Source organism: Grammomys surdaster, unplaced genomic scaffold (genome assembly GCF_004785775.1).
Source record: "Grammomys surdaster isolate TR1022 unplaced genomic scaffold, NIH_TR_1.0 125606, whole genome shotgun sequence".
Lineage (NCBI taxonomy): Eukaryota > Metazoa > Chordata > Mammalia > Rodentia > Muridae > Grammomys > Grammomys surdaster.
The window spans coordinates 1,140,729-1,157,752 of NW_021620449.1; the positions used below are offsets into that span (position 1 = coordinate 1,140,729).

General features: G+C 44.3%; 1 protein-coding gene across 3 annotated transcripts in view; it reads left to right on the forward strand.

Annotated features, from left to right (window-relative positions):
- Stac (SH3 and cysteine rich domain) overlaps positions 1-16,486 on the forward strand; it is a 125,941-nt gene extending 109,455 nt beyond the window's left edge. For 2 of the 3 annotated variants that reach the window (XM_028787119.1, XM_028787121.1), the window contains 3 exons: positions 7,748-7,799; positions 7,899-8,036; positions 15,177-16,486. In XM_028787119.1, the coding sequence (XP_028642952.1) occupies positions 7,748-7,799; positions 7,899-8,036; positions 15,177-15,275 (289 nt within the window). In that variant the 3' untranslated portion in view covers positions 15,276-16,486. The remainder of the gene's footprint in view (positions 1-7,747; positions 7,800-7,898; positions 8,037-15,176) is intronic. The other variant, XM_028787120.1, reaches the window with a different exon arrangement.
- Positions 16,487-17,024: the final 538 nt, after the last annotated feature.

A 17,024-nucleotide genomic window follows, 5' to 3' on the forward strand; every position in this document is an offset into this window, starting at 1 on the left:
TCATGAAGTCTGGCTCCTGGTGCAGAACTCGTACAGTTGAGGTCAAGCTGTGACTCTCACCTGTCCAAATGATTCTCTGACCCATTAATAAATGGGAGGACGGATAAGATGTCACACCTGGTTCCGAGGGAACCCAGTGTACCACATATGTAGGACAATGAGGGCTGCTGATGGGAACTGACAAATCAGTACACGGAGAGCCAGAACTCATGAGGTATTCCTGATGAGATTCTGCTAGGCTCAACCCTCTTCCATTTCTATGGACAGTGATAATTGCATTATTATAAGTTTTCTACAACTTTTATACAGTGAAAAAATAACAAAACCATTGAAAGGAAGACAAAAACCTGATTATTCTATCCATTTCTAAGTCTTCCACAATTTCCCCCTATCTCTTATGTTCTTTAGTAAAGCTGTGAGATAGCTCAAGACAACAGTATTTTAGAGAAGAAAGCTGACTGGAACACTAAAGCCACTGGTTATAAACCATAAGATTCCTGTGAAGAATGTTAGTAAAGTTGAGATTCTTGGGTACACTATAGACCTATACTCTAAATCAAATGTGCCTAGAACTCTGTGTGGTTAGATATTCACCTGGATTCTGATTGTGTTCTAGATTTGAAAGCAATTATGACTGTCATTAGCTAATGACAGACTCGACACCAGAATACAGGGCTACAGAGACAGTTCAGGCTATAACATGCTTGCCTCATAAGCGTGACACGAGGTCAGTGCCCAGGACCTTTGTAAAAACAAAAACAGGACATGTAGCCTGCACTTGTAATGCCAGCACTGAGGCGGTAGGAACAGCTGACTCAGTGACCTCCATGTCACTCCAGTGACTCTACTTCAAAAACCAGAGGTAGACAGTTCCTGAGGAACAACATTCCATGTAGTCCTCTGAGACACACACACACACACACACACACACACACACACACACAGTGAGAGAGAGAGAGAGAGAGAGAGAGAGAGAGAGAGAGAGAGAGAGAGAGAGATTCCAGTTTCCTGATTCCTTATTGACCTGTGGAGGGCTGCATTCACCTTTGACCCACTCTAAAGTTCACCTTGCCCCTTGTGCACAACCCTCTTTGAAATAAGAAAGGACGAATGCTTGAGACAAATGAGACAGAAGAAGACTCCCTTGGTGTCTCATTTCCATTCTCTAAATACATTACTGCTTGGCAAATGCATCAACTTAATTAAAACTAAATGTAATTCTAATGCACCAATTTGATTTAAAAATAATCTTCACAGTCGCCAGGACATCAAAATCCAATTAAGGCTATTTGAGGAAAGTCTCTGGTGCATATTATTTTGTGATGCTGCACTATGTCAAGGAACCCAGACCTTCCCGAATGTCACTAATGTGTTTATCCGCCTCCCTCGCACTCAGACGCCTCTCTCAATTAGGTTCTAGAGAGCGTGATCCACGACAGTTCAGGAACATCTCCCCAGTTTCTTCCAAATGGCCCTCTAACTGAATATTCCTGCTAGAATATGGACCTGGGAGAAAATGCAAACAGCCTTAAGGCTCGGGTTTAAGATCGAAATCAAACTGCGGAGTCAAGGAGGCTGTAAACAGTTCTGAACCAGATTAATGCAAACTGAGAAATTAGTCTGATGAAAGAAATTCAACATTAAATCTCAGATGAAGAGTAATTTGTCTAGTTCCCTTTACTTCTCTCATTGGCTGGCTCTTTCAAGGACATCTGTTTTGGTTGAGTGGTGGTGTGGATAGACTCAATGTCGACATCTCTTCATCTAATGAATAGGCTAGGGTATGGAATATTAAAACTGTCCAAAATGCTTGCAGAGTGATATGGGCAACTCTCCTGCATTTTTGATAAGCCATGAATAGTGTTAGAGGCAGCTTAATATCCTGCAGCTAGCTATGGAGCCAAACCCTGATATAAGTAGTCCAGTCTCTCTGTCCCTGCCAACATGTACACAGACATGGCTGGCTGTGTCCATTTCTTGCAGTTGGCATTGTTTTTCCTACAGGATATTTACTGTTTTCAACCCTACAAAAATACCACTACCATGAGGCACATAAAGTCAACTGCTCATCCTCGCTTTGATACTACCTTGTGGTCAGAAGGACTAAGAGAAAGGAGACCAGGTCTACACAAAGAAAGGCAAGGCAGCAGCCTTCCTGAGTTCTGAATTATCCCAATGACTAGGGTCTGAGGCTACGGAAGCAAACATGTCATTACCAATTGTCCCTGACCAAAATAAATGAGGGCAGTGTAGCAGTATGCAGTGGTATGTCTCTGTAATCCCAGATCCACTGGAGGCTCAGGCAGCAAGAGACTACAAGTTCAAGGCCAGCCTAGGAACATAGAAAGACCCACATCTTTATAGGGTGAAGGAGAGGCAGAGACAGAGCAGTCCACACCCACTAGATCTTGTCTCGAAGAGGAAAAATGATAGGCTTAGGAGAGAATTAGCAATTTCATAAACCAAAGGCTTCCACATGTTTTAACAAAATCCACAGAACAACTTTTCAAAGTATATTTCATAATCTATTTACTATCATATATAACACATAAACTTAAAGCATATCATTGTGACAGCTTGGGATCAGAGCCAGAATGTAAGTGCTGGGAGTTTCACCTGGATCTAACTCCACACTTGGTCTACTCCACACAGTATCTGTTTCTCATTCATGGAGGAAGCTTACTGTCCATTTCCAGTTTATAGACTTCTGCTTTTCAGATTACCAACATCCTGAGGGCAGTAATAATGGCTTAATAGCAATGGTGGCAACCACTTATTGTGAACTTGCCTAAATGTTTCTTTATGTAAACATCAAAGCAAGTTAGTGTTTAAAAGTAAAAACCATAAAAGCAAGTGCCCCTCCCCCTATGCCTTGAATGGCCCACTCTTTCATGTAGGATTCTAAGGTCTGAGGAGGATTCTCTAAGCCCCAATCTCTCCTTATTCCACTTGTAGAATATAATGTGTTTGTCCAAAAGGAAAATAGAGGAGGTGCCATCAGAGGCTGCTCAGTGTAGCTAAGGAAACTAAGGCTTAGAGAAATCTTGCCATCTCTGTGCTTCTGGTGCATAATCAAGACCTGAATGTCATAGGCACTCAGAAAATAGGAGCTCAGCATCCTAGAATCTTCTTTGGCTCTTCAGGTAGAGATGGAGATGTAAAGATCAGTTTTCTGACTTCCAAACACAAGACAAAGATGACCCAATCCTCCTGTTTCCAACCATACTCACTCCTAAGAACCCTTTATCCACCCAGGGCATGGGAGACTTTGGCTGTGGGGCCTTCAATCAGCCTTCCCCTAAGAACTCTCATCCCTGAAACATGGAAGCCGACTTCAATAACAGTTTCCAGAAGATTCCACATAGCCAGCCCCACTACGATAGTACCATCCCTACCTCTGTGCACAACACACTTTTGCCAACAGGGGTCATCTTCAGGTAAACAAGCACTAGACTTGTATTCTCTTCAGACTGATGGGTAAGGCTCTCTGAGTTGCTTGGTGCCATATTTTGGCTCTTTGATGACTTAATGCAGCACACTGAGGACCATGTCCAAGGTGAGAAGGTCTGAAAAGACAGTGGACAGTTGTGAATGAATCTGCTAGGAAAGATCACAGGATTTGTACTCAGGACAACAGCAAGCTCATGTGCCCTAAGGCAAGGATTTCCCAGAGCTCCCTGAAATTGGCCAGGCTTCAGGGCTTAGGTACTACCCATCGTTTTCTGGTACCTGACCCTTGGGTGAGTGATCAGAACTGTGAGAAGGGAAGTAGCCGGAGTGAGGAGTTAATCTGGTGCTTAATACAGAGAACAGAGCAAACTCTACCTGGAGCCCCAAATCTGGGCCAACACATTTTTTCTTTTAAATTAAAAGACAAACAAAAAACAACAACAAAAAAACTATAGCACAGGCAGCTTACACCACCTGTCACTGAGAATCCCGAGTCAGAGATTAAACCTTTAAATCATGCTTTACCCAGAGAACAGGTATCCTGAAAAGACACTGGATCAAAATCCTAGATTGCGGTCTTCCACTCCATCTCAGTCAGACACAAGGGAGTGGACTCAGAGGCCATCCTCCCTCCAAGGCTTAATCTTGCCCCTCCAGCCAGGTGCTCAGCCTTGTCTGTGACACTGTGAAGATGTGTATGTTTTTCTCCTTATCATCTCCTCTCTCCACAGAGTGGGAGTTACTGAATGCACCAAGATGGCCAAGTCTCACTTCCTTCCAGGTTGTCTTTTAACATCTCAATTAAAGTTTAACTCAGAAAGACAAAGCCCTGCTGTGTGGGCGGGGCTGCTTAAATGGTGAATATGCAGATTCCCTTAATATGAAGTGTAGGGGTGCTCTGAGAGTTTGGATTCTAAAAATGTCCCTATCTGTCCCCTGTCACTACTGGGCCCCTAACATTGCATGTCCATCCAGACTGAGCTCCTGGCTCCCAGTGTGGGAAAAAGTTGGAGTTCAGGCTCCAAGGAAAAGGGTGTCCTCAGTGTGTGATGATGTCAGGCAGGAGGACAGAGTGACCCCACCAGCTTTGGGGTCACATGGAGAACATTGCTGTCTTTAAATGCAAGAGACACTTTCTTAGCTATTTCTACCAGAAGGTTGAGCAGTTTGACTAACCTCTGTAGGAGTCCACTCCTCTACACCCCGTTTATTTCTGTCATCATTTACAATGTGTGATCGTTTATATTGTTATTAAATGGTCTGCTCTTTGTTTTCCTATTTATAACTCATCTGTTGCATCAGAATAGAAGGTCTAAGCAAGGATTTTATTTTGCAGTGTGCACCTGGTGTCTAGTAAAATAGCTCTTACAGAATCTACCTTCTGTGGATATTTGTTGAATGCGGAATTAAATTTTTTTAAAAAGCAAAGAATAAATGAATCAATGTATCTCTTGTCACTTATCAAGCACCTTTCTGGTCCTGGTCAAGATCTTCTACTGGAAAAGCCAGACTCCTCACCACACTGTCAGGGGTATACCTGGCATGTTACATAAAATTATGCAGATATTTCAATGTGTGCTATTGTAGTAGGGTAGTTTAGCTAGCACAGGGTAGGTGCTCTGGGACTGCCCACTCCTGAGCACTTTAAAGAGTGGGTCCCTAGCTGGTCTCTGATCCCACAGTTTGAGGCAAGCATCCTCCATCTCCACCCTCCTGCTTCACCCCCTGCTTACATCTCCTATCAAGCCATCAGCAAAGCCTTTGCATTTGATACTGATGTGCAGTTTCTTAGGTTACAGGGTTAAATAAAATCTGCTGGAGCTTAGCAGATTTTTCTACAATGACTTTCATCCGTGATGCTTAATTAAATCCCTCACCTGGGAAAAAGCGATTTTCTTCAGCCATCTCTCTTTCAGTGGCATCAGCAGGCAACTGCGACTGTGGAAATGGCAAAATGTCAGCTGCATTTACTGCTGCGGGGCTGCTCTAGCAGAGTGGGTAGAGACTGTGACCTTTGCCCTACATTCTTAATCTTTCAGTGATCCATCCCTTTCACGAGAGATTCTAAATCCTGAAGAATTCACATGAAATTATAGAAAATTAATAAGTTTTGTGAAAGGATAACATAGCTGTTCCAACAGAGGCAGAGACCATAGGACAACGGGCTTCAGAAGAAGAAAAGGGTGGGGGAGATGGCTCAGTGTCTAAGATGCTGAAAGTGAAGGGTGAGGACCTGAGTTTAAATCCCCTGGGACCTATGTAAAACTCAGACATGGTAGAGCATGTCTGTAACCCCAGTAGTCTTAGAGCAAGATGGGAGGTAGAAATAAGAGGAGATCTATGAGAACGCCTAAAGGCCAGCAAGCCTGGGATATGCAGTACACCAGTAAACAATAAAACAGCCTGCTTCCAATAAAGTGGAAGAGAGGACCGATACCCAAGATTCCCCTCTGATTCCCATATATTCAGTGTGATACCCACACATGCACACATACATCATACATTAACATATCAGTCACAAAAAGTAAGAAGAGGATAAGGAAGAGGAGGAGGAGGGGAACTGAGGAAGAAGAGGATCAGGAAAGGAAGAAGTGCTCTGAAGAAAAAGAGCTCAACCAGCGTACAGACTTCCTATCCATTGCTTCGCCATAACCCCTAGGAGTTCCATGAGAGCCCCTCACATGCCTGAGCCTTTCAAAGGCAGCGATCCATGACTGGAGTCTTCCCTGTCTCCCTCTGAGCTGCCCTTGAATAAATCTGACACCTTCCACTGATCGCTGTCTCCATAGTTTTCAGTGGAACAGCAGGGAGTATGGTGCAGCACTAAGATTTCAACAACAATCAAGCCTACATGGGAAGCCTGGGTCAAAACAACTGAGACTTGGCACTGACAGCTGTAGAGTTTGAGGCAGGAGAGCAAAGTGAGCACAGGAGTCTGCTCTGCTCGATCCAATGCCCAGGAATGTCAAAAATGAGGTGTTTTTTTTAAAAGAGTGCTTCTAATACTGTACAAAATAAGACAGGGAAGGCTGTAGCCATAAGCAGTCAGTCAGAGCAGAGATGGGTGATGCCAACTATCTACCAACTTTGTAAGGCTAATACCATAGGAAATCAAATGGTGTGCATTCAGCTAATAAGAGAACAGCTAGACTTTATAAGAATGTTAGGAGATTCCCAGGAAATCCAACAAACCCAGGCAGGGTGAAAAGACCGAAGGCCCAAAAATGATAGGCCATTTTGACATAGCCTGGGCATCCCAGGAGGCTAAAGTCAGGGGACTGCAGCAAGTTCAAGTCAAGCCTGGGCTACAAAGTAAGTCCCAGGCCAGCCTGGGCAATAGTGTTATAATAGATCCTAATTTGTACTCATTTTTTTTAAATGCCCCTTGGTATAGGAATCAATTCAAACACTGGGCAAAAATCCCTGACTCTGGATCTGCAGTTACATTGAGAGCTTTAAGTTTCTTCTCCCTGTGTGTGCTCTCCTTAGCTTGAGCTATTGCAGTACCTCTCACAGATGCGGGGCATTCTGTCCCTTGAGCCTGCAGTGGCCTTAGGAATTGCATTGGCCTATAAAGAGACAAACATGGAAAAGTAGCCTTCCCTCATCTTTATCTGCTTACTGAGTTTTAGACCAGCCTGGTGAACATACATGAAACCTTGCCTCACCAATACCCTGTGATTCTTCTCTTTTCTTCTTTTTGTAAATTTCACCTGCATTAACATTCTGTCAGCATGCAAGTCTGTGTGAGGGGGGTCGGATCCCCTGAAGCTACAGACAGTTGTGAGCTGCCATGTGGGTGCTGGGAGTTGAACCTGTGTCCTCTGGGAGAGCAGGCAAGTGCTCTTAACCACTGAGCCATCTCCCCAGTCTTGCCTGTGAGCTTTTTAATCCAATCAAGGTGATGATGAATTAACCACAAATAAAGATGATAATAATAAAGAGGGTGACTGACTTTAGATATAAGTACTAAACAACAACATAAAAGCAAAATATAGCCCATATCTACATATCAAGTGCATGAGGAAATTGGACAGAACATACAGAAGATGGGAGGAAGATATACCTCAGGGCAAAATATACCCTGATACTTACTGAATTTTAAATCTGGGCATTTTTGCAATGTGAGTATTTGCTTTCCATTTCCTTGGAAGGGAAGAGGCAGTGGAATCATGCTTCCTTTCCTTCTATTTATTTTAGGATTATTTGTGTGAATAAAAATTGTCTCACATTAAAGAGTATTTTCTCTTCCTTGTTTGACTTCCTCCTCCTCAACTCATACATCCTTCATTTTTAGGCCAGGAGACATGATCACTCTCCTAGAAGACTCCAACGAAGACTGGTGGAAAGTAAGTGTATCGGGCTTTAAGAAGAAATAAGCATCCTTTGGTGATGACAGTTACGATAAATGTTGCATTTGCGGCTGAATGCCTCCTCTTCCATTTCAGGGAAAGATTCAGGACAGGGTTGGTTTCTTTCCAGCCAACTTTGTTCAGAGAGTAGAAGAGCATGAGAAGATTTATAGGTGTGTTCGAACCTTCATCGGCTGCAAGGACCAGGGGCAGATAACACTGAAAGAGAACCAGGTAAGTAAAATTCACAAGTCCCCCCCACACACACACACACAAAGCAGGGACAAAAGAAGGGACCATGTGTGCCCCTTGAGAAAAGATGATCGATCGGATACCATGGTACGAGGGTAGCTAGAATCCAATACTCAAAACCGAAGTGCCAGGAAACTTCTGCTTTAATTCGCTTTTATTGTTGTTACAGAATACCATAACTAAAAGTAAGTTGGTGGGGAGAGTATTTATTTTAGCTTAGAGTTTCAGAACATGAAAGTCCAGAGAGGCTGGAAAGTCATAGTCATGGCAACAGGCAATGAAAACTTCACAACAGGAACAGGAAGCTGTCCAATCACATTTCATTCCAACACAGGAAGTAGAGCAAGAGAGAACAGGAAGTGGGGATAAGCTATAAAATCTCAAAGCCCACCACTAGTGACTCACTTTCACCAGCAAGCTTCCACTTCCTAAAGGTTTCATAATCTCCCCAAACAGTGCTGCCAACTGGGGACCGGGTGTTCAAATACATGAACCTGTAGGGGACCTTCGTCATTCAAACCACTACACTCAATGGTATCTGTCAGAGAAGCGTATAGAATGCCACGGAGTCATGAGAGAGCACTTGTGTCTGAGGACCACTAGTCAACAAAGTTAGCAGCTATTCCGGTTTTCACTCTGGGCTGGCCTCCACCAATATGCCATCACCTAAAGGGAAACGTGGCATTGTGTGGTGCTGTGCTCCCAGGTTTGGTGGGTTGGCTCCACATGGAGCCCTCTCAGATCTCCTCAAGACCCAAGCCTCTATGTGTCCCCTAAAAGACATACACCTTCACATAATAACAAAAGACAAAGACAAAACACAGAGTAAAAATCATCTCAGGCAGAGACTCTGGACATTTCCCTGTACCTAATCGACACATTCCTGATACCTTTTGTTCTGTCAATTTTCCTGAGCCCTCTGCGTCTAAAATGTCCTTAAGTCACTTCTTTCTGGACTCCTCTGGACTCACCCCTGGAATGTAGATAGAAACAAACAGGACAGTTACAGCTCAGCTCTGCCCTGCTCCTCTCTGCGTCTCCCTCCAGCACAGAGGGTGTCCTTCCATTCTGCTTAGTTCTTCTCATGGCTGTCTCATGCGTCATCTTCGCTGCTGGGCAAAACATGCTCGCAACTCCAAGCCTGTTCTGGATGTGTTAGAAGAGGATGCGGGGAGCCGGAAGTTAGACATTTCCTTTCTTTCACAATGAAGCCTCACAGTTGATTGCAATTTTCAGTTTGGGAAGTCAGAAGACTGGCTCTTTCTACATTCTTGGTAACAATATATTAATTCTATATTAATTCTAGCATTTCTCAAGGCAATGGATATCTCTAGTTGAATATGTGATATGAGAGGGCTCAGTCTATAAGAAATTAAAGAAAAAAATTGAATTCATAATTTAATATTTGTCCAACATAGTTGCTCCAAATGTACACTAGACGGCATTTATTATTTTATTTTATGTGTATGGAGATGGAGCGGGCATAGATGGCTGTGTACTACATGCATGCCTGGTGCTGTGGAGGCCTGGAGAGGCACTGAATCCCCTGTGATCTGGAATTATAAACAGTTGCAAATCAACATGTGTGTGCTGAGAACTGAACCAGAGTCCTCTGGAAGAACAACCAGTGCTGTTATCTACTGAGCCATCTCTCTAGCCATCCTCCCCTATTTTGGGAATTACCTTCAAAGATAGTTCTGAAGACACACACACACACACACACACACACACACACGTGATCAGTCATTACTTCATAATTATAATTGATTTATTGTTCTAAAATAATGCTTTACTAAATTTGATCAACAATTTTCTTTTCTATATATGCTCCAAAGCTTGTATATATGCTTTCAACTTGTCCTCGTTCTGTACATCTACTTCACCCCATGTAATTCCAGCACTCAGGCAACACAGGCAAGAAAATGTCAAGTTCAAAGTCTGCATGTAGTCAGTTCAAAGCCAAGCTGAACTACATAGCAACCAAGAACCTGTCTCTAAATAGCAAAGGCTTAGGATAGAACTCAGTGATAGAATACAAGTCCCAGAGCTTGCTTTCCAGGGTTTAAAAGAAAGAAGCCCTGCACAAAAAGAATGAAAGAATGATTCATTTTTTTCTTGTAGCTAGCCAATAGAATGTCAAAAGGAAGGAAGGAAGGAAGGAAGGAAGGAAGGAAGGAAGGAGGGAGGGAGGGAGGGAGGGAGGGAGGGAGGGAGGAAGGAAGGGAGGGAGGAAGGAAGACAGGCCTAAAGAAAATATACAATGCAAAGAAATGGCATTTACAAAACAATTAATGTCTATTACTTTTAAAGCCAAGCAAATAAAAATTATTAAAGGTAACATACCGGTAAATCATAACTGTAGCCACATCTCTAACATGCACACCCCACACAGCCTACACATACTTCCCTCACCTTGACCTGGTGCAGTGATACACAGACTTGGATGAGGGAAGAGTAGGAATGCAGATGTCAGGTTTGGTTTTCCAGCTACATAAATCCTCTGAGCTGCGCTGAGGTGACGCCCTGTCACCTCAGTGCTTTGGGAGGTAAAAGCAGGAAAATTGGGAGTTCTAAGCCAGCCTGGGCTACATGAGATCAAACAACAGCCTTAATTTAAAAATGTTATTGTAGAAGATTGGCATCTTCAGGAAGCAAAGACAGGCCAGTCTCTGTGGGTTTAAGACCAGCCTGATCTACATAGTGAGTTTGAGGCCAGTCAAGGCTACATACTTAGTGAGACCCTCCCAACCTTCCCCCCAAAATAAAATGCTATTATTAAAAACTAAATTCAAATTTGACCTCCACTTTAATTTCCTACATTATTAATTTATGTGATAACTTTCAAAACCCCTTAAGGAAACGTAACATAGTAGAAAAGTCACTGATGCCAAGGACATGTAGAAATGGATCTATGTCATGTGTGGTTTTGATAGTCACCTCTAAATGTCACCTAAAAAAAAATCAGTATACTAATATCTCCCTGATGCAGACCTGGGAGTTCAGCATGACCACCTGTGCCTGAACAGCATGGGCGTTTAACAAAAGACATCTTCCACCATCATAACTCAGAGTGGGTCTCAGTGAGGACTTCATCTCTGCAGTGGCAAATGCCAGTGTAAGGCATCCCATGGGCACCCGAAAGTAGCAAGGGTGATACATATAACTCTAAAACCATAAAGAGACAAGTGACCTTTAACAGAGAGGTCAGAGAAAATTGATTCTGAAAATGAATGCAGTGCTTTTTTACTAAATCACATTTCTGTCTCTAAGGCTAATTTTTCATAATTATTATATTGTTTATCCACAGACCTCTTGTTTCCAGATGGAATTTCGTTATCTATTATGAACACATAGGAGTCTGACTTGACAGGATGAATTTTCTTCATTTTTTTTAAACTTGAAAAGAATCCTACTTAATCAGCTTTCAATTCCTTTAAAACATTCTTATAATGTCATCCATGGGTCTGTCATAGCTGTAGAATGTTTTTGTGGATTCCTCGTGTTCTTGCAAAAAAAATTAAACCAGAAATTATTTTTAGATTATACAATAGATATTTGTTTATTATAGAGATATTTAGAAAATAGTATTTTAGAGATGGAGGAGAGTAGCAACCACAGCAATTCATTCAACCATCAAGTTATTGGCATTAAAAAAACTTTGACATATTCCATGCCAAGCTTTCCTTTGAATTCAGAATTTAATATCGTATTTTATTTAGTCTATCTATTTCTATTTAGTTTCCTCAAAGTACAATTTTTAGCCATTCTACATACAGCAGAGTGGCAAACAAAGGAAGTGGAAGCCTCACTCCACACCACCAGGAGCAACAGCTTCCATGCACAATGCGCCTTGAATTGAGTCCCACTCCTGGAGAAATAGGAAAGAATGAAGACAGAATCTTTTGGCCTCCTTAACCTTGACCTTGGAGCTCTTTAAGCAAACAAACAGATCTGTCAAGTTCCCATGCCATCAGCCCCAAGAACAACAATGCCATGAATTGTTGTCATTTGATGGCACTAAATTGGCCATCATTTATGACAGCAATAGCTAACAAATGCACATCACAAGTTAGGAAACTAATTGGATTCAACCTCCAAGGTTTTCTTCTAGTGCACAGTGAGGGTATGCCATAGAGTGGTTTGACCCCATGGGCAGGGATATAAATCCCTTCACCTTTCTCTTCTAAGGTCTTCAGAATGTTGGCTGCCTCCCACTATAGGTCACCTAACAAATTCCTTTCCCCGACAATGGAAGCTACGTTCTTCTGAGTGCACCTCTTTGTAGAGCAAGAGACACTTTCCAAAATGTCCCTTAGCAGACACTCCATCTTGTTTCCCAGACCTGTACTGCATTAGAGGAAGCCATGTAGTACCGACTGGGTTCACCCTGAAACCCTGAGTAAAGTAGTTTAAATCCAGCCCAGCTCTACTGCATTTGAAACCCAAGGGAGAAGCACAGATGCATGGCCTGAAAATAATGGTGATAAGAGCTGAAGAGGTTGCTCAGTGGTTAGGAGCATGTTCTGCTCTTGCAGAAGACTTGAGTTTGGTTCTAGCACCCATATCAGGCAGCATACAACTTCCTATAACTCCACATCTAGGGAGATCTGATGCCTCTGGCATCCATGGGCACCGGCATTCATGTGCACAGAAACACATGCATACATACAATTGAAAGAAACTAATATGGGGTGGGAGAGATGCCTCCCTGGTTAAGAGCACTTGCTCTTCCAGAGGACCTGGGTTTTATTCCTAATACCCATGTGCCCAATCTTTATGGTCTTGAACTCTAGTTCCAGGGGATCTGACACCCTCTTATGACCTCTGTGGGCCTCACAAACACAAGTGGTATACATATATCCATACAGGCAAAAATATACATAAAATAAAAGTAAATAGTAATAATAATAAAATAATAAATCTTGCTAAAGATGACGATAATGACAATGAGAATTGCTCTGACAAAAGAGTAATCAATAAAGAGTTGACTTTAACTCCAATGTTGGGTTGTAGTGTGCATGGGTCCATTGTTGGGTTGAATTGTGGGTCCCATGTCTGCCCCTCCAAGGGGCTAGGGCGGTCAATCAGAGAGGCAGAGGTGTGGGAATTTGACTGTGTTCACTCCACTCTGGCGCCAAGCTGATGTCTGGCTATATGAAGCCGTGGGGACTCCGCTCTGGGAGTAAGAGAACACAGTCTGAGATCCCTTGGGGAGCCAGAGCTCTTGGGTTGGGGGTCCCTGGGCCAAAGGGCAGCTGGGAACTGGTTGGTTCTCAGGCCCTTGGGCTCTCAGGTGCCCATTAGCTGCTGAAAGGCCAACCAAAGTGGGAGCATATGGGCTGGTGGCCTGCACCCAAAGAGGGAAGGGGGAGGGATAAGCTCTGGCTGTGTCTCATGGGGATGAGAGTTCTGGTTGCTGTGACTGGCTTGCCTGGGTCATGGCTGGCTCTGCTTGCTTGCATGAGTTGGTGGCCTCCATGGCTGGAAACGTAGAGAGGTTGTCTGCAGGAGATTAGGCGGCGGCTCCATAATTGAAAACCTTCTCCACTGTTCCAAATGGAGGGGCCCAAAGAAGAGAAATAGGCTATGGTCTTATGATATTTATTGTCATGGCAGGAAATGGATGAAAACTATACCCCCATATTTTCAGAGCTGGCCTGAGGTTAAATACCTTTTGCAAGGAGGAGGGTCTGGGAAGGAATGTTTAATTGGCTATGCCCTCTAGCCTTTAGATATTTCATTAATATGGAGATCTCTCTTGAGGCTCTGTGGCCTGTAGCCATGCCCTCTACCTGTGGAGGAGCTAGAGGGATTGTCCTAGTGCCTGGAAGACATGGATCGATGGAGACCTGTAGCCTCATGTCAGGACCTGTGTCAGGAGCCTGGAGTCTGGGAGCATGGCAAAATGCATGCCATCCCTTGCAGGGAAATCTTCGGGGTCTCTGGTCATCTCCAGCCGGTGCTCAACCAGAAACCATGCTGTCCTTTCATAGTCCTACACTCCAAAGCAGGAACCTCCAACCCAGCAAAGAATCTGTGCTCTGGAAAAGAGAGCTGCAAAGAAATGAAGTCCTAAAATAGCCTCACCCCATATTAAAGAAGGGTCAGGATGAGGGCCAAGTCATAGCTGGGCTGGATGGCTGCAGGCATCGTTTAGGGTCACAGTGTCCCTCCTCAGAATGCTGTGCACAGCCTCCACCAGAAAGACTGGCATTGTGTGCCCAGGCCAGGTCTGCCCAACAGTAACTGTGCTGGACCAGTCAGGAAGAAAACGTATGCAGCCCTTGAGAAGTTTCCAGATAGAAAGAGAAAGGGATGGGGAAGAACAGAAGGGAAGGAAAGAAAGAAGAATTAAGGAAGTACCATTGCCAGTCAAACTGATCAGTTCCGTTTTCATCTTAAAACCCCTTAGCTTCTGCCAGCCCTTTGGCCTTGGACAGAGAGAGAGAACATCGCGCCTAACTCTTCTGAGTCACTTACATCCCCAGGAACCTCTTATCAGGCCTCACCCCCTGCTCTGCCCTTCGCTGGCTTGTGAACAGTGAGTGCCAAGGGCACCCAACCAGATTTTCACTGCTTCCTTTGAAGTCTCATACAAGCGCCTGCTCTGGAATATGAAAGATGCCAGTGCTTATTTGCCTAGAGCTAGTAATGAAATTGTCCCTTAGCTTTCTGGTGTTGTAAGATGCACATGTAGGATTCCAAGCACTGGACAGGAGCCAGTGAGTGACAGCTATTATTTTGGGTCCTCGGCATACTATACTGGGAACTGGTGTGCCCCGTGCCAGTTCTGCGATATGATTTTGTCATTCTGCCCTTACGGCAACTCTTCAGGAAGTCACAGTATTTAATGCCATTTTCCTAATCCTCACTCATAAAGCTGGAACCCAGAAAATATTCTGCATCTGGGCCTGTTTCCAAACCCAGGTTTGAATGTAATGTTTTATTGAGCATTTCCTCACATTGCCACCCCCCCCCCCGCTCCCACCACTGACTTTCCACTCCCTGAGTCATCTCCCCTTTCCCAGCTGGGTGCTCAGCTCAGCAGCAACTTCTTCTACTGCAGGTCCCCACTTCTTCCTGCTGAACTGAATCCTTTCCTTTCTCTCCCCTGGCCCTCAGATCTGTGTGACTTCTGAGGAAGAACGGGACGGCTTCATCAGAGTCCTCAGTGGGAAGAAGAGAGGCCTCGTCCCACTGGATGTACTGGTTGACGTGTGACTGAAGCAGTCCCTCCCAGAGCTGGAGGCCAGCGCTGCTGATCTCTCTGTGTCCACCCAGAGGAGCGGCTGCACTGATGGGTGTCCAAAAAACAGAGAGACTTGAAGATCTGAGACTGTGTTAGCAATCTGGAAGCAGGCCCACTGCACAGCACATCAAGGCTGCCTGAGAGCAGCATCCCAGAGCTGAGGGCAGCTGGAGGCAGTAAGTAGGCTGTAGCCAAGGCTGCCCCTGGACTCAGCTCCCTTCCTGCCCGCCTGTGCAAGGCTAGAGTCTGTTCCAGGTCATGGTGTGGTCCCAGTGAGAAGTTTGGATCAGAGTAGTCAAGTGTTACTCTGGTTCTGCATTACTGTTCCCAGTGCTGACCAATCAACCTGATCATGATTCCTGCAGAGAATCCAGAAGGCCAACCTCCCAGCTCCCAACACCCCAGGGCTCCTGCTCAGTTTGTGCCTCAGCTGGCAAAATTGTTCTTTCTTTCTCTTCAGTCCTTCAAGCACATCCTAGGCAGGGCCGAACTGGCATGGTATCAAGTGCAAAGATCCGACTTACCTACAGATTGGGAATGAGGGCATCCTTGATACTTCAGTGTCTCACAGTAGTGACAGAGCAGGGTCTAAGGCACAGTATCAAGCAACAGCAAGGAGAAGTGGGAGTGGGGACAAGGAAGGAACCCTTATGTGTTGGGATCAGACAGCCCTTTTAGTTGGGGTGTTCTTTTCTCAAAGCAGGTGAGGCTGGGAATGGGAAGTAGGGAAGAGTTTCCATTTTCATTTCATACCCTCTTTATCAGGAGCATCATTCTTCCTGTGTACAGCCTGTGGAGGACCAGTCCACCGCGCAGGGATCCAGGGACAGGGGAGCGCCACTGAAAGAAACATCTTAGAATAAATGTAGCCAACCTAGAATCCATTCTTCTCTAGGGCAATGTTTTCAGCTCCAGCAGGTGTGAAGTGGAAAGGACCAACAAGGCTTCATCTCTGTGCAAACAGAGGAAGCCCTGGGGCTTAGCTCACACCACCTGGGGATATTGCTCTCTACCTGTACTGATGTTTACAAGAACATACCACACTGCGATGCCTTCCTCCCAAGCCCTGTCCCAGCATTCAGACCTGCTTCCTAGCAGTCACTGACATGTTTAAATGTGACTTTGGGATTATTGTTGCTTTGATTTATTTTGCCACTGAGCAATAAAATCATTAGAAACATCAGGATTGGAATCAGTTCTCCTTCATTTTATTTATTCGATTTGTTTTCTTTATTCGAAAAAGGATCTCTAGCCTAGGCTAGCCTCAAACTCACTGCAGAGCTGAGGATGACCTTGAACTCTGATCCTCCTGCCCCTACCTGCACAGGGTCAAGATTACAGGAGTGCACCCACCACACCCGGTGCATGAAGTGGTTTCATGCATGCTAGACAGGAACTCTACCAACTGATACATCCCCAGACCCCCAACAGCCAGTATTTTTGTTTGTTTCCATTTTGAAGATGACTTACATGGCTACATCCAGTATATGTCAACCTCATTCCCTAAGCCAAAGAATCATTTGTCTCTTTAATATTTTTGTTACTACTCAGAATGAAGTCAGGAGCTGAGCCATGACTGCAGCTAGTCTCACAGTCTGGATACCTAACCCCCATTCTGTAGCCAGCATCCAGTTTTATCCTCATCCAACAAGCACTTGTAAAACCAGGTTCCCAGACACAAGAACTTTGGGAGCACAGGTAGATCACATGACTGCCTTTTG